Here is an 18,866-nt window from a genome sequence, read left to right as displayed (position 1 = left end):
TTGTGAGAGTTACTGGTGGAATTCGCTGGAGTTTCATGAATCAATAATTCAGTAACAAGGACAGCGAAGGTTGATTGTCATTTCTCTTTAGAGAGACCTTTTCAAAATTGAGAAATAAAAGAAGCCAATTTGGCAAAGGAACTACTATGCAATTGTAATGTATTAGGTAAGTGTGCTTGGAATAGAATATAATTAAGATCGGTGAGCTTACTTGGGAAGCTGAATAGCTTGATTTTTATAAGGGTAAACAGGCATTGCCCTGAAAAGGCCAATAAAGAGAATCCATATTGAGGTAAGATTGTGTAGAGATGGTGGCAATTAGCAAGAACGATGACAGTTAGCATTAGGGGTTATTCACAAAAACATACTCAAAAACATTTTATAATCCAGCTTCATACCCAAAAGATTTGATAATTCAAATACATACCTCAATTATTATTTTGCTAACCAGAAGCATAGGTCTTCAGTTCTTAAGTTGGACATTCCTGTTTTCACTCAAATTCATGATTTTACCTTTTAAGAAAAATGTTGGTTTTACCTGTATTTGTCTTTTCTCTTTATCTCATAAGGTAAAATGGGCATAGAAGAGCAAGTTTAATGAGGGTAAAACTGGTCTAATTGTGAATCTATCAACTACTGGTTAAAGGGATAATCATGACCAGGAGTATGAATATGAATAGCTGAAGATACAAATTTTGAAATATAAGTTCTTGTAGGTATGGTTTGAATTATCAAAAAGAACAGGTATGCTTTTTTGTAAATAACCCTAGCATTAATCCACATACATTAAGTACCATCCACATTAAAGATGTGTGGCATCTACAATTTTCTGTAGCATAAAATTGGTTCAACTGAATAATCACAGACCAAAATAGTGGTGCTATCGTATACACCCAACACGGTCAAGACCAAATATTTGAGAAATGGACAGCATGCATTTGAAATAAGACGGACTAAGCAAGATTTTTGCAGACTTAACTCTATTTTTGCATTTTTACAAGGAGGAACTGCTAAAGGGTCAGAAGGTAGAGATTAATCTACTTATAATTATGCTACAAGTATGAAATATCTTGAACTCAAAGACATTATAAATCTCTGAGAGGGATACATTTAATGTGCGTCACATGTCCTTTTATGGAGTCTCTTCTTCCACTGAGACTGTGAAAATAAGGTATAGGCACAGTGGTACCAGAAAATATGCAGCCAGCTTTAGTACATCCTCAGTCTCTTTAGAGATGACACCAATTCTAGACCAGTCACCACTGTACCTGCAATGCATCAAAGGAAACCAACCACTCCTCATTAGACATATTACGATTAGTTTCAAGATGTAAGTTCAATTACTTAATAGCAGTTACAGTGATACATGTTGCTAGCCTAACTTTGGCTTGTTATACACTTTTTCTCGCACCCTTATTAATATTATATAATGAAGTAATCATGAATGGTAAATAATTAGATATATGTAAAAAGTGTTTGAACCTACTGGTTCTCCTTTTTTGTTGGTGTAATCCTGGATATTTAATGAATCTCCAAATAAGCAACTCTAGGGCACTAGGTGCTAAAGAGATCATCATAATGTAGAACTTTTTCTTATGCAATCCAGTACATTTACTAGAGTAGCTATGCTCATCATCACAGAAATAGCAACTCTTCTTGTGCGTCAATTTTTGCTTAGAGTTGGACCAAATCCTTATCTCTATACTTGGTGCATGTCAATGCTTGTTTTCAGTCTTCTTTTACAGGATCCATTGCTACCGTATACATTTTGGATCGAGGTTCAGCCTTCATCTAATTTTCATGCAAATCCATAATCTGATTTAGATTTAATTGCAAACAATTCATGTTCAGGCCCAGATCTATTGCATGACCAGGTGATTTGAATGTAGACTCTTAACGTATAAAAAATATTAATTAGTTACCTCAGTTTTCAAATATTTAAGATGAATGCCAAACCTTCTAAGAAAAGCATAGATGACCACCTGAATAACCTGTTATATCACCAGTAGGGACATAGGCGGAGCTTGGGGGGGGGGGGGGGGGGGGGGGGGCGCAGAACTGGGCTGTAGCCCAGTCCTGCCTCCTGGCCCAGTTAAAAAAATAAATAAAATTTAAAGCCCAGCCCTGATTCTGTATGAAATAGATTTTTATCCATTTTTGTAGCCCAGTCCTAGCCCAGCCCTGACTGCAGCAAATAGTTTGATTTGTCCATATGAAATAGATTTTTATTAATAATTGAAGTCATTTTTTATTTTATCTCAAAAAAAAAAAATTCGGGAACCCCAGACTATCACACCAAATTTTTTTTTTGCTACACCCCTGTTTGTGCCACCCCCCCCCCCACACACACACCCACCCACATGAATCCTAGCTATGCCCCTGAGTAGGGATGTCAACCGTTCCGATATCCAACCGAAACTGATTTCATTTAGTTGGATTTGGTAAGCCAAAACCATATGTGATTGTAATCAAATGTGGATATCTGAGTTTGATGGACATCCAAATCCAATTACATGTAAAAAAACAGATATGGTACGAGTTTTTCACCATTTGAATTCAATCCAAATTCAAATCCGAATTTTTCTAGCCATCATTGAATTAAACAGATCTGGTATTGGCTACATCCACTCAAATCCAAACCGTTTAATTACATCACAAATCGCCACACAAGTCTAATCTTTAAACTACATTTTTAACCTTTTCCTTCTTTAAATGATTGATCGTCACTTTTGTAGCTCTCTGTTTTCGTAGCTATAGTTAGAGCGCATTGGACAGCAAATAAAAAAAATCCAAGGGAGTTTTTTTTTACAGTTTTGAGTGGGCACTGCACATGATGCAGTATATCTTTAGTCCACTTTTTTTAGTTTTTTGTGGGGAAAGAAATCCCCAAAAAGCACGGATATAGAGGTCTGACTTTTCATCTTTACAGATAAAAAAATTGATGGTTTCAGACCCATGGCATGGATAAGGGTACGCAAGGCCCTCAAAAGTTTCAGGTACGTTCTAATTAAAATGTGTCTCAAAATTTTGGTACGAGCTTCTAATAGACATTGATACCAGGTTTAAACTAATATGCAGAAGCCAATAAAACCTAAATGGGAAAATAAATTTTGAAAACTATTTTTGTTGTTTTTCTAGAACATAAAACTAACTACGCTAAACTCACCTAAGACTATATATATATATATATATATATATATATATATATATATATATATATATATATATATATATATATTTATTTATTTATATATATAGTTATTTGCTTCACAAATGAAACTGAACATATTTAGCTACTGCCAATAAAATCTTATATTCAAGCACAAACTCAAATCATATTCAATCTCTTAACATGTTAACCCATTCAACCATAAAATCATATCACGGACATATAATATATTACGTTCTTGAATCAATGAAATCAAATCATGCATTCATATGAAATGCCTATTCCTATTCGAGGCATTCAATAATGAAAACTCCACAAACAACCCAATGACTAAAATAACAATAATTCAGACCAGATTCTAATATTTTTAAGTTTCGGATAAGCACAAAACAGATCATAGACAACCAATCTATAATCAAATCACAATAAGAGGATTCGGGTTAAGCAAGCATTCGAACTGGTTTTAACTGTTAGGTGCAAGAAGGGAGGGGAGAGAAAATTCTAAGAAGAAACGTGGAGTGTTTTTTCTTTTTGGAAAAAGTTTGGTTTTGATGAAGAGTTATGCCTTTTGGAACTGGTGACCCTTGGTAGGGTCACACTTGTTCAAATCTGGTAACTCTTTGCAAGGGTCATGTCTATTCAAAATAAGCAACTCTTCAAGAGTCATGTCTATTCAAAATAGGCAACTCTTCAAGAGTCATGTCCTTTCAACAGATCTCTTCCACGTCTATATAAACGTGGTTAGAGAGGTTCCAAAGGGACGGATGTACACTCTATCATCTCTCTCTCTCTTGCTTTGCTAAAACTGTGAGGTCTGCAGTTGTAGTTTCTGAGGTTGTTTTCAAAAGGTGATCTACCATCGGCGTGCACCGATCCAGATCACTGAGGCTATTGTATCTTGGGGGAAAGACGTCGAACCCTGTTTGCACTGTATGTGGGGGCGAATCTTCTCTAAGGGGAGTACTTTCGTACGCCTTAGCCGTTTACACAGTATTAACATGCTTCTGTTGTTTATATTATGTTCTATGGATATGTTTGTTCATTTGCATATGTCTACATTTTGGTATATGGTGGGAACCGACATGTTTGTTCTTTGTTATTGTTTTGATCGTCGGTTGATCATGATGTCTATATTATTATATTTCCTTATTTGTATCATGTTTTATATCATGATGATGATTGTGAAACTGTGTGATCTGAAAATCGATCTAACAGTCTTAGAGAAGATTCTAAGCATGTCGACATCTTCCGCTTTTGTATCAAAAGTGGACATGTCCGGTATGCCAGAAAAGTTTGCCGGTCAGAATTTCAAGCGTTGGCAGCAACGCATGAAAATCTGGTTCACTACGATAGGGTTGTTGTCGGTTCTGGAACTCGACTACCCTTCGGTTTTTTATACTGACCCTGACCGTGCTGCGATCTCTGCGGCTGTAGAGTAGAAAGAAAAGGACAGTATATGTCGTGGTTGCATACTGTTGGCTCTGTCCAACACGTTGTTCGATGTGTATTGTTCCTCGTCTACCACTGCTAAGGGCCTATGGGATCAACTTGACAAGAAGTATAATACCGAAGACCAAGGTCTTGAAAAGTACTCTGTTGCCAAGTTTCTGAAATATCAAATGGTAGAAGGCAAGTCGGTCACTGAGCAGGCACACGAGTTTTTGTTGTTGCTCCATAGTTTGGTTGAGGCTGAGATGAAACTTCCTGAGAAGTTTCAAGTTATGACCATCGTGGAGAAATTTTCTAAGTCTTGGGTAGACTTTGGTATGTCTCTCAAGCACTATAAAGGGAAGATTTCCCTTGATGATCTTATGGTAGCCATTGCCATTGAAGAAGAGCATAGGAGCCAGAAACAAATCGTGATGCCAACTGAACAGCCTAAGGTGAACATGATGACCGAATATTTTAAGGGCAAGGAACAAAAACCAAAATTTGCAATGAAAAACCAGTTTAAACCTAAGGCCAAAATTCAGAAAAAGGCAAAGAACAAACTGTGTTGGAACTGTGGGCAGGTTGGGCACTGGGCTAAGGAATGTCCTTCCAAGAAGGCCAAAGCTCATGGGACCACAGATGGAACGCCTCAAGTCAACATGGTGACTAAGGTCATTGGGACCAGTACTGGGTATGTTTCTGTTAACCCGCAAATCTATCACGTTTATGAGCCGACAGAGTGGTTGGTTGACACTAGGGCTAATGTGCACGTTTGTGTTGATAAGTCTGTCTTTGTCTCATACCAGGCTGCTACAGGCAGATCTGTGACTATGAGCAATTCAACGACTGCAAAGGTGTTAGGGATTGGACGCGTGGATCTGAAGTTTCCTTCAGGATGAGTTCTGTCTTTACACAGAGTGCACCATGTGCCTGTAGTTAGAAGGAACATTCTAAGTGGTTCATGTCTTGTTAGAGAAGATTATTAATTTAACTTTAAATGTAATAAAGTTGTTATTTTATATTCTCGAACCTTTATTGGCAAGGGGTATTTAGATGATGGTTTATTTAAACTTCGTGTTGAACATGTTTGCAGTGATAAATTAGAAAATGATATTTCTTTTGATTCATTGTCTAATGTTGCATATAACATAGAATCATATGATTTGTGGCATAATAGATTAGGTTATGTGAATTTCAATTTTGTGAAACGCATGATGAACTTGAAAATGATTCATGAGCATTCCATTGATAAAACTAAGAAATGTGAAATTTATGTGCAAGCAAAACAATGTAGGAAACCATTTCATACGATTGTTAGAGATTCTGAAATATTGGATCTGGTGCACACAGATATATGTGAGTTTAATGGAGTGTTAACCAGAAATCATAAAAAGTATTTTATCACTTTTACAGATGATGACACTAAATACTGTTATGTGTATCTGCTAAAATCAAAAGATGAAGCTTTTGATAAGTTTCTTATTTTTAAGAATGAAGCAGAAACACAAACTGGTAGAAAACTTAAAAGATTGAGGTCTGATAGAGGGGGAGAACATACCTCTAATAAACTCGATGAATATTGTAAATCTGTTGGCATAGTTCATGAGTTTACTGCTTCATATTCTCCTCAATCTAATGGGATTGCAGAAAGAAAGAATAGAACCCTAACTGACATGATTAATGCTCTACTTGAGAGTTCTGGATTACCCACTTATATGTGGGGGGATGCTCTAAATACGGCTTGCCATATTCTGAATAGAGTTCCTCAGAAGTATAAGGATAGTAGTCATTTTGAACTCTGGAGAAATAGGAAATCTAGCTTGAAATACCTTAAAGTGTGAGGGTGCCTTGTAAAGGTATTTGTCCCAGAGCACAACAAGAAGAAGCTGGGTCCTAAAACCGTAGATATTGTCTTTTTGGGTTATGTAGAGAACAGTTATGCCTACAAGTTCTTAGTTATTAAGTCTAAGATATCTGACATAGATGTAAACTCTATTGTTGAGCTTTGAGAAGCTACATTCTTTGAGGATGTATTTCCCATGAAAGTTGGTATACCTCAGAATCTATCTTCTTTAGATATACCTTCAACTTCTGGTTCCATTCCCGAACATGTGGAAAGGATGACAGATGTGGGGGTAGAACCATCTTGTTCTCATCCTAGACCCATTGAGTCTGAGAAAGTGGTTGAACCTAGAAGGAGCAAGAGACCACTAATTACCAAGGATTTGGGAAGTGATTTTATCACTTACCTTATCGAGGACGATCCTCCCACTTTCTGAGATGCAATGGCTTCACCTGAAGCAAGGCAATGGAAAGACGTCATCAAGAGTGAAATGGACTTCATTATCTCTAATGGCACTTGGGAACTGGTTGACCTCCCTCATGGTAGTTTCACAATTGGGTGCAAATGGATCTTTAAGAAGAAGTTGAAACCAGATGAATCTATTGACAAGTACAAGGCGAGACTGGTTGCCAAGGGGTTCAAACAAAAGGAGGAAATAGATTACTTTGACACCTATTCTTCGGTTACTCGGATGACCACAATTAGGGTGCTTATTGCACTGGCTTCCATTTATGATCTTTCGGTTCATCAAATGGACGTGAAGACTGCTTTCTTGCATGACGATCTTGAAGAAGAGATCTATATGGATCAACGTGAGGGTTATGTGGCTCCTGGTAATGAAAACAAAGTTTGTAGACTTGTTAAGTCATTATATAGACTAAAACAAGTCTCTAAACAATGGCATGAGAAGTTTGATAATGTTATTTTATCATTTGGCTTTGTTGTCAATGAATCTGATAAGTGTGTTTATTGCAAAGTTAAAAGTGATGGTTGTACTATTTTATGTTTGTATGTAGACGACATTCTATTGTTTGGTTCCAATATGAGAATTGTGAATAAGACAAAGTCGTTTCTTAGTAGTAAGTTTGATATGGAGGATATGAGTGTTGCAAATGTGATCTTAGGCTTAAAGCTGACTCATTCAGCTAAGGGGATAGCAATTTCTCAATCTCATTTTGTTGAGAAAGTACTTGAGAAATTTAGCTATAACCAAGGGAGATCTGTAGCAACTCCATATGACCCTTTTATCCCTCTTCATAAGAATATGACTGGTATTCCTGTGTCTCAATTGAGGTATTCCCAAATTATTGGAAGTTTGATGTATCTTGCAAATTGCACAAGACCGAATATTTCGTTTTCTGTGACAAAATTAAGTAGATACACAAGTTGTCCAAATCGCATTCATTGGAAGGCATTGGACAGGGTACTTAGATACCTGAAAGGAATTATTTTCTTGAGTTTGCATTACAAGAGATTCTCTGCAGTTCTTGAGGGATATAGTGATGCAAGCTGGATAGCCATGAACTCTGAGAGTTATGGTGTGACAGGATATGTATTTACCTTGGATGGCGGCGCAGTCGCTTGGAGATTAGTGAAGCAGATCATCTTGTCTTGGTCTACTTTTGAGGCTGAACTTTGTGTTTTAGATGTCACAGGATTAGAAGTTGAATGGTTAAAGGGACTTCTTGAGAAACTTCCTTTAATGACCAAACCAATTCCTGCAATATCTGTGCATTGTGACAATATGGCCACTATTGCAAAGATTAAAAGCACAAAATATAATCAAAAGCAGAGGAGACACATCCAAGTCAGAATAAAGTCTGTAACGGAACTAGTGTCTCAGTTAGTGGTTGTTGTGGACTATGTTGGATCCAAAGAGAACACAGTTGATCCATTAACGAAAGGACTAGATAAGTCATTAGTCCTAAAATCCAGAGAGGGGATGGGACTGAAACCCATCAGTAGTTCATCTGCAGTAGCAACCCAACCTATCTGAGTGGAGATCCCACAAAATAGGTTCAATGTGGTAATAACAAGCTGTAGGGTGAACTGAATAACACCTTATTTATGAGATACTATGTATATGTGTCTGTTCCCCTGATTACTCTGAAAAGGTGTTGTAGCTGCTAGTTAAGGAAGAGTTAAAACTCTGAATGAGTTCAAAGCCTTCTAGGCGAGATGTTAGCAGTGCATCTCTGGAGAAGCCTACCTATGTGAGTGTGACTGTGTGGCCACAGTTTAAGGAATTGGGTTATTCCTAAAGTCACTCATGAAACAGGATTCGGGCGCATGGCCTTAACACGCCGCTCCTAAAGATTAGGACCAGAATCTTTATCATGTTGTTGCTAATGGACACTCCTACACCAAAGGTTCAAGTTCAAGACTTCAGTTCACTTCGTTTCTGTGGGGGTAAAGTTAGTCAACTAAGGTAGTGGTTCAAACCGGAAGGTACCATTACTGAAAGCATGATATGTCCTACTGCAGATTTTCTCATTTTGCATCTTGGTTTCCTCCTGTTTCATTCTTTGAATTTGTGGGGGAATGTTAGGTGCAAGAAGGGAGGGGAGAGAAAATTTCAAGAAGAAACGTGGAGTATTTTTTCTTTTTGGAAAAAGTTTGGTTTTGATGAAGAGTCATGCCTTTTGGAAGTGGTGACCCTTGGCAGGGTCACACTTGTTCAAATCTAGTAACTCTTTGCAAGGGTCATGTCTATTCAAAATAGGCAACTCTTCAAGAGTCATGTCCTTTCAATATATCTCTTCCACGTCTATATAAACGTGGTTAGAGAGGTTCCAAGGGGACGGATGTACACTCTATCATCTCTCTCTCTCTCTTGCTTTGCTAAAACTGTGAGGTCTGCAGTTGTAGTTCCTGAGGTTGTTTTTGAAGGGTGATCTACCATCGGCGTGCACCGATCCAGATCGCTGAGGCTATTGTATTCTGGGGGAAGGACGCCAGACCCTGTTTGCACTGTATGTGGGAGCGAATCTTCTCTAAAGGGAGTACTTTCGTACGCCTTAGCCGTTTACATAGTATTAACATGCTTCTGTTGTTTATATTATGTTTTATGCATATGTTTGTTCATTTGCATATGTCTGGATTTTAGTATATGGTGGAACCCGACATGTTTGCTCCCTGTTATTGTTTCGATCGTCGGTTGATCATGATGTCTATACTGTTATATTTCCTTATTTGTATCATGTTTTATATCATGATGATGATTGTGAAACTGTGTGATCTGAAAATCGATCCAACATTAACAACTTGAAGCAACCCGCACAGAACAACCACAACAAACTTATATGCCAATTAGGAACATGCCTCAGACCTGGATTAGAGGTCTAGGGGTCTGAGATCAATATTCAAACAGCAAACAACAATGAGATGGGGACAGCTCAATCATGGAAAATTGATTTTCACAAGCATCGATAGTAAAACTCACTATTTGAAATAAACCGTATGCGATCATTTAACAAACTAGCTCCACGCTCAAGACTGAAATGAACTCAGACCTGTACCAACGTCAATAGGTCTGTATTGGAACCTCAACTCGACATTTTAAAGGTTTAATAGATCTAGAAATATCTCATCCAATGTTTTAAAGATTTCCAAGCTAATGATTTTTTTTAAACAACAATAAATCAAATTTTTTTTCTTTCTCACAACCAAATTTGATAATCAAATCATACAATGATTAGACATTAAGAAGTCTGAAATCGACACTCAAACATGTTTGTGGAATGATTTTTCAGATCAAAAAATGGCAACAATGAATTTTGGAATTTATAATCCACGTTTTATCAAGAAACCAATTTGTTTTTCTTTTTTCTTTGTTTTTGGTTTTAAGTTTCAGCATAAAACCTCACCACACAACTTCGAGTAGGTACAATCACAAGCAAAACGTGAACAGAAAAAATCAGGTTTTAAATAAGATACAAAGACTCAAATCAAAGACAACATGATCAAGCATTCAAAGAAGTATTTTCGGCAAACCAAAAATCAGTTGGACCCCAAGGTAGTCGAGATCGATCCAACATGTTCGTATCTCAGTTCCTAAGCACAAGAACAACTTCACACATCCAATGGTTCGAAACTCCACAATGAGGATCGGCAATGATGAAAAAGAGGGATGTTTTCTCCCAAACAACCCTCACACAACCTCTCCAAGATCAAGTACCTTCACACGAGCTCTCGAAATTCTCATACAATGCTCGCGATAGCTCTCCAAAAAGCTTAGGATCAGAGCTTCCGGACAACAGCAACCCGTAACCAGCAATGTTTCATGACAATGGAGGTGGTTCTCTCACAAGCTCTTACACAAATTGGAACTCACAAGTTTCCACTCTCAAGATTTAAGTTCTCTCCCAAAACTAACCTTTTCTCCTATTTTCTTCCATGACTTCCTTTCAAACTTTGTTTTTTTTTTTAAGATAGACAAAAAAACCTTCATTTTCCTTTCTTACTGGAATAGTTTTAAATGTAGATGAGTTCTTTGATTTTGTTTTTTTTGTCTCACTCTCTTTTTGGCAAGCCAATGAAGGGCCACTAAGGAAGGAAGAGTTGGCAAGCTTAGGCGACATCTTTTTCTAGCCCAATGAGGTTTGGAGAGAGGTGGCTCGCCTCTCTTAAAGCTCACTAGAATAAAGTCATATGTCATGTTGGGACTTATGCTTTCAAATGGATCTAGATTTGGATATGAAAAAAGAAAATTTACCCATGAACCCACTATACCTTCTAGTACTACAAAACTAATTCTATAGAGTACTATAGAACAATTCGACTTTGTTCTATAAAAAAAAAATAACAACTTAAAATTCAAATATACCATAATTTAAAAATGATGTGACTGATCAAATTTTTTAGAAAATTCAAAATATAAAATGATTATTTTAACCCTAAACCCCATTTGAACCCAAATTGAGCATTTTTTGCTTGGGGATCACGGGTATGGCAATCCGGATCGGGTCCTGCTCCTTGCGTACATCCAAATTAGTCCTGATGGGCTGCATCAAGTAGTTTTGTGTTGCATGTTACATTGACAACCACAATCAGCATAAATGAAACCCACTTTGGTACTGGCTTCACTTGTACAAGTAAGTTGTTTCTTATGCTTTTAGAGATGAGTTTCTTATGCATTTAGAAACTAGTTTTATAGGATTTCTGAAATGGGCTTCAGTATTTTTGAAACTAGTTTGGTGCTAGTGAAGCACGAGTATAAGAACCTAGAAGGAGAAATCCCTAATCACTATTTTTTTAATAAATATAGAAAATATTAAAATTTAAATTTTTGATATTATTTTAATAATTGTAACACATGTTTGACATGTAATATTTTTTGTCCGATACAGAATGATTCACTCGAATATCGGTATATCGGTGGCCAAAAGATTTAGAGCCTATACCGATAGACAACATTGGTCTCTGCAACGCTATCCATCAACATGGGTGGAGGAGGAGAGGGTGGTGTATGTTCTCCTCTGATGATTCACTGAATCCCACGTCTGTGTTCGGGGGGATGAATGAGCGCCACGTATTTACGCACATGGGGCTCGTATTCCCGTGTATGTTGACATAACTTTGCATTGGACTCTGGTGTTGTTGCAAAGACTTAAGTACCCTTTCTTGCTATTCTTGCCATAAAACGACGGTTTGAGAAAATGACAAAAATGTCCATTCAAAAAAAGGAAAATAAACGGTTCAAAAAAAGAACAAACATGTCCTCCATCCAGAAAGTCCCTGCACTGCAGGATTATCTGAGAAAGGAATCTCCCCTGAAGAAAGCCATGGACATCAACTCTCTCTCTCTCCCTTTTCTTTCTGCTTCTGTGCACATCCAGCAGATGATCCTACACTGCTCCAACAAGCATCGACTGACCTGCACACTGACTGTAGCATGGTTAAACTTGATGAGTTGTGGAGCCAGATTAAGAGATTTTGCCCTTACAGGAGGGGGGTTTGGGGGCTCCCACCAGTGTGGGTAGCATCGTTCAACTTAATAAGTTGTGGAGCCAGATTCAGAGATTTTACCCCTACAGAAGGGGGGTTTGGGGGCTTCCCCTGGTGCAATAAAGTGTTTTGTTTAATCGTGGTGCTCATGTTTCCTTTAGTTGTTCCTTGCTAAAGGTTTTCGTAACACTCTTTCCCACAATTTTTCTGTTCTTTTTTTCTGGTTTGAAGATGGTGACTTCTGAAAGTTACTGTTCAATTTCAGAAAATGAACCTGTTATAGAGATCAGATTTCAAATCCGTAAAAAACGGTGTCTTTTTTATTGAGTCTAGTTTATTTCTGACAATTTTCAACAATTTTTATGGTCATTTCATTCCCCATTTTGATTAAAAATCAGACCCCTATTCTTCTACATTATTTGAGTTACACAGGTTTTTAGTTCATTTTGCAAGAGTCATATCTCTCTAACGAGAGATCATTTTCCAAATCTGCAAAAAAGGTTTTCTTCTATTATTTGTCTAATTTATATCTAATTTTTTTTATAACTTTTTATACATATTTGATATTTTAAATTTGTTAAAATTCGGGACTGGTTACAGTTTAATCTTATTTCACCATGATTAAACAAAACAGTTCCAGTTTTTTAAAAATTTGTAATATCAAATAAATATATAAAGTTATAAAAATTTTCAGATATAAACTAGACAAATAAAGAAAAAAAAAACTTTTTACAGATTTGGAAAATGATCTTCCGTTGGGGAGATATGACTCTTGCAAAACGAACAAAAAACCTGAGTATCTAAAACGATATAGAGTGTGACAGAGTCTTGGTTTTCGACCAAAAACAGGTATGAAATTACCATAAAAATTGTTGAAAATTGATAGAAATAAACTAGACTCAATAACGAAGATTCCTTTTTTTACGGATCGGAAATCCGATCTCCGGTTAGGGAGATACGCCCCCGACAAGTTGGTCTTGATTCAAATAACGATTTACGCGTGACGGCTTACTGAATAGTGATTTGTAGTGTTATTCACTAAATCATCACGCGTAAATCGCTATTTGAATCAAGACTAACTTGTTGGGGGCGTATCTCCCTAACCGGAGATCGAATTTCCGATCCGTAAAAAGCGGCATCTTCGTTATTGAGTCTAGTTTATTTCTGTCAATTTTTAGTAATTTTTATAGTAATTTCATACCTATTTTTGGTCGAAAAATAAGACCCTATCAAACTCTATATCGTTTGAGTTACTCATGTTTTTAGTTCATTTTGCAAGAGTCATATCTCCCCAACGAGAGATCATTTTTCAAATATGTAAAAAGGGTTTTTTTGCTTTATTTGTCTAGTTTATATCTGAAATTTTTTATAACTTTATATATTTATTTGATATTTCAAATATATAAAAAATTGGAAGTATTTTGTTTAATCATGGTTAAATAAGATTAATTTGTAACCAGTCCTGAATTTTAACAAATTTAAAATATCAAATATATATAAACAGTTATAAAAAATTTCAGATATAAACTAGATACATAAAGAAAGAAAACTCTTTTTACAGATTTGGAAAATGATATTTCATTAGGAAGATATGACTCTCGCAAAATGAACTAAAAATATGTGCAACTTAAATAATGCAGAATAATAAGGGTCTGGTTTTTAATCAAAATGGGAAAATAAATTACCATAAAAATTGCTGAAAATTGACAGGAATAAACTAGACTCAATAAGAAAGACACTCTATTTACGAATTTTAAATCCGAGCTCCGGTTAGGGAGATACGCCCCCGACAAGTTGGTCTTGATTCAAATAGCGATTTACGCATGACGACTTACTGAATAGTGATTTGTAGTGTTATTCAGTAAGCTGTCACGCGTAAATCGCTATTTGAATCAAGACCAACTTGTCGGGGGCGTATCTCCCTAACCGAAGATTGGATTTCCGATCCGTAAAAAGCGACATCTTCGTTATTGAGTCTAGTTTATTTATGTCAATTTTCAGCAAATTTTATAGTAATTTAATACCTATTTTTGGTCGAAAACCAAGACCCTGTCACACTCTATATCGTTTGAGTTACTCATGTTTTTAGTTCATTTTGCAAGAGTCATATTTCCCCAACGGGAGATCATTTTTCAAATCTGTAAAAAGAGTTTTTTTGATTTATTTATTTAGTTTATATCTGGAAATTTTTATAATATTATATATTTATTAGATATTTCAAATATATAAAAAACTGGAACTATTTTGTTTAATCATGGTTAAATAAGATTAATCTGTAACCAGTCATAAATTTTAACAAATTTAAAATAACAAATATATATAAACAGTTATAAAAAAATTTAGATATAAACTAGACACATAAAGAAAGAAAACCCTTTTTACAGATTTGGAAAATGATATTTCATTGGGGAGATATGACTCTCGCAAAATGAACTAAAAATATGTGCAACTTAAATAATGCAGAATAATAGGGGTCTGGTTTTTAATCAAAATGAGAAAACAAATGACTATAAAAATTGCTTAAAATTGACATAAATAAACTAGACTCAATAAGAAAGACACCGCTTTTTACGGATTTGAAATCCGATCTCTGGTTAGGGAGATATGCCCCTGACAAGTTGGTCCTAATTCAGGTAGCGATTTACGCCGTAAATTGCACAACGATTTATTGAAAATACTATATGTCACAATAGCGATTTACACATAATGATTTACTGAACAACACCATAAATCGCTATAGTGTTATTCAGTAAGCCGTCACGCGTAAATCGCTCTTCGAATCAAGACCAACTTGTCGGAGGCGTATCTCCCTAATCGAAGATCGGATTTCCGATCTGTAAAAAGTGGCATCTTCGTTATTGAGTCTAGTTTATTTCTGCCAATTTTCAGCAATTTTTAAGGTAATTTCATACCTATTTTTGGTTGAAAACTAAGACCCTATCACACTCTATATCGTTTTAGATACTCAGGTTTTTTGTTCATTTTGCAAGAGTCATATCTCCCCAACGGGAGATCATTTTTCAAATCTGTAAAAAGGGTTTTTTTTCTTTACTTGGCTAGTTTATATTTGAAATTTTTTATAACTTTATTAACTCATTTGATATTTCAAATCTGTTAAAAACCGAAACTGATTACAAAATTTCTGGTTCTGTAACAGGTTCATTTCCTGAAATTGAACGGTAACTTTCATAAGTCACCATCTTCAAACCAGAAAAAAAAAACAAAAAAATCGTAAGAAAGGGTGTTACAAAAACCTTTAGCAAGAAACAACCAAAGGAAACATGAGCACCATGATTAAACAAAACACTTTATTGCGCCGGGGGAAGCCCCCAAACCCCCCTCCTGTAAGGGCAAAATCTCTTATTCAAGCTCCACAACTCATCAAGTTGAATCATGCTACAGTCAGTTTGCAGGTTAGTTGATGCTTAATAGAGCAGTGTAAGATTGTCTGCTAGATGTGCACGAAAGTAGAAAGAGAAGGGAGAGAGAGAGGGTTGATGTTCATGTCCTTCTCCAGGGGGGATTCCTTTCTCGGATAATCCTGCAGTGCATCAAGTTGAATGATGCTACCCGTGCTGGGAAGAGCCCCCAAACCCCCCTCCTGTAAGGGCAAAAACTATGCTACTCACGCTAAGAGGAGCCCCCAAACCCCCCTCTTGTAAGAGAAAAAACTCTGAATCAGGCTCCACATCTCATCAAGTTGAATGATGCTACCCACGCTGTGAAGAGCCCCCAAACCCCCCTCCTGTAAGGGCAAAAATTATGCTACCCACGTTGGGAGGAGCCCCCAAACCCCCCTCCCGTAAGGGCAAAAACTCTGAATCAGGCTACACAACTCATCAAGTTGAATGATGCTACCCATGCTAGGAGGAGCCCTCAGACCCCTCTTCTGTAAGGGTAAAAACTCTGAATCAGGCTCCACAACTCTTCAAGTTGAATGATGCTACCCACGCTAGGAGGAGCCCTCAGACCCCTCTTCTGTAAGGGTAAAAACTCTGAATCAGGCTCCATAACTCTTCAAGTTGAATGATGTTACCCACACTGGGAGGAACCCCCAGACCTCTCTCCTGTAAGGGTAAAAACTCTGAATCAGGATCTACAACTCATTTAGTTGAATGATGCTACCCACGCTGGGAGGAGCCCCCAAACCCTCCTCCTGTAAGGGTAAAAACTCTGAATCAGGCTCCACAACAGTCAATGTGCAGGTCAGTCGGTGCTTGATAGAACAATGTAGGATCTTCTGCTGGATGTGCATAGAAGCAGAAAGAGAAAGGAGAGAGAGAGTGAGAGGGTTGATATTCATGGCCTCCTCTAGGAGAGATTTTTTTCTCGGATAATCCTGCAGTGCAGAGACTGGGTCTTAAATAATCATCTTCGGGGCACTTAAGTCTTTACAATCACTCCTTTTCTACAATCATTATTTTTTTTTGCACCAATGGAGGAAAAGGTAATTAAGTCTTTGCAATCGCATCAAACTCCAATGCTAATTAATGATGTCAAACATGGGGATACGAGATGCACAGGCTTAAATACGTCGTGCTTTTTGGGACTCCCGAGCATGAGATGCCCTGTTCGGGGGGGGACACATAACCTGCTTTGGTGGAGGAGGCCTTGAGCTTTGGGACTTCCTTGAGCACAATGTTCATAAGACTCTATTCTCCTATGTTTGGATTCCACCCTGTTCTCATCGGCATCCATTCCCCCCCCCCCCCCCCCCCACCAAGATTCTATGCATCTATGTTCAAACGCACCCTTAAGGACAAGCAAGCAATTTCAATGAGTAAAATTATGTCAGTCTGTCATCTCAGCAATTTCTTAACACATAATTAAGCCATTCATCTTAAATATTTGAAAACTGAGACGGCTAAACCTAAATTGTTCATACATTTACATTTACATTAGGCAATTGCATGTAAATAAAAATTATACAAAACATGATGAAAACGTTAAAAGCGTAAGAACATGAAAGAACAGGTGCTTTGCCAATAAAACGTACATTTCACGATAAAAGTGTGATATTTTCACTTAGATGATAATATCGCTGTATTTTGCAAATATGCCAAAGGTTTTAATTAATGGCAACCAAAATATAGCGTTTTTCACGATAATTTCAAAATGTGGCCGATATTTATCATTATGGTCCTAGCCCAGCCCACCAGGTTAAAACTTTGCAAGTGTCATGCGAACCATGAAGTTTCTGTATAAGTTGACATGACCACAGAGACAATTCAACCAGATAGTGCTTTGGATCTCGACAGTTGATTTCTCAAAACCAATGGTGGGGATGGGCTTTGACACCAATTTTCATGTTACCATTGGATAAGGTAACCAAAGGATGTGTGGCTGTTGTGAGAGAAACGTACCCGGCGTCGATGAATCCCAAGCCAAGCACGGCGATGGCCGATCGAGCAATCAGGACGGTTGATGCTTGCCGAGGGAAAGGGAACGGGGCAACACGGCCCGGGGTGTCCTTATTCTCGCCACCGTCCTTGTGCTTGGAGGTCGCAGGTTCGAATTTCATCCTCGCCAGTTTCATTTCCCTAAAACTAGTAACAGTCGGAGGCCTGAGCCAGTGCCTCTCGAACCTCTTGAGTAGAAGAGAGGGAGGAACCACAAAGGATCCGGAAATCAGCAACAACATCTCTCTCTCTCTCTCTCTCAGCATATTTATTTTTCTCTTGTAGAGGTGCAAGTGGGTGGTTCGGGTCGGGTTCAGGGTGGGCCTTAGCAGACCCGGACTGAATTAGTTCTGGATATTGAACCTGATTAGCATGGGTTCGGGTTCGGGTTCGGGTTCAGGTTCAGGTTCAGTAAGGGGCGTTTGCGTGTCACAGAAAATTAGGGCTTTCTGCGGAAACGCATCAATGGGCGTGCTTTTCCGCAGAGCCCAAAAATGCCAAAACAAACATAGCATCACGGATTTGCAGAGCCAGGTGTACCATTTTACACGATGAACTCTCCTTTTCCGCTGAAACGGTTCTCGTTGGCGGGGGTGGATTCTGTTTCCACAGCAGTGGAATCCAGGGAAGGGGTGCCGCGGCACCTCATTCAGTGACAAGCAAACGCCCCCTAAAGTGTGGCACACTGGCATTGTTTATTTCTAAAGCCACAAATCTCATTTTTGATCTTTTATAGGAACAATAAGTTGTTGGTTTTCTTTTGGTATTTTTATATTGAAAAACTGCACAATGATTTTAAAAATTATAAAGAACTATGAAAACTGAAACTAAATTGCAATAAAATCATGATATAGTGGAAATATGTGGCATTTGAGGAATCTCATGATATTTTCAGGATCCATCATGAAAATAGTTCATGGATTGACTACTACTTTATTTTTTTGTTATGAAAGCCACAATCTAAGCAAACCACAAGATAAAGAAGAAAGAAAACAAGAGAAGACTCGAGATTTATGTGGTTAGACACTAGGGTCTACGTCCATGGACAAAAGGATGAGCAAAAAACCACTACACTACA

General features: G+C 37.4%; 1 protein-coding gene across 1 annotated transcript; it reads right to left on the bottom strand.

Annotated features, from left to right (window-relative positions):
• Positions 1-1,016: 1,016 nt before the first annotated feature.
• Positions 1,017-18,043, bottom strand: LOC149813160 (uncharacterized). Its single transcript, XM_089991857.1, has 2 exons — positions 17,753-18,043; positions 1,017-1,268 (listed from the first exon to the last, which is right to left on the bottom strand). Exons 1-2 carry the CDS (start codon positions 18,028-18,030, stop codon positions 1,133-1,135), a joined length of 414 nt encoding a protein of 137 aa, XP_089847983.1. The 5' UTR covers positions 18,031-18,043; the 3' UTR covers positions 1,017-1,132.
• Positions 18,044-18,866: the final 823 nt, after the last annotated feature.

This window comes from Nuphar pumila, chromosome 16, assembly GCF_984573655.1.
Source record: "Nuphar pumila chromosome 16, dmNupPumi1.hap1.1, whole genome shotgun sequence".
NCBI classification, from domain to species: domain Eukaryota; kingdom Viridiplantae; phylum Streptophyta; class Magnoliopsida; order Nymphaeales; family Nymphaeaceae; genus Nuphar; species Nuphar pumila.
This window is presented reverse-complemented; position numbering and strand designations above follow the sequence as displayed.

Coding starts and splice junctions, on each gene's coding strand:
- LOC149813160 (XM_089991857.1), bottom strand. CDS start 18,030: ATGTTGTTGCTGATTTCCGGATCCTTTGTGGTTCCTCCCTCTCTTCTA. Junction 1,269..17,752: donor TTGGGATTCATCGACGCCGG/GTACGTTTCTCT, acceptor GATGCATTGCAG/GTACAGTGGTGACTGGTCTA.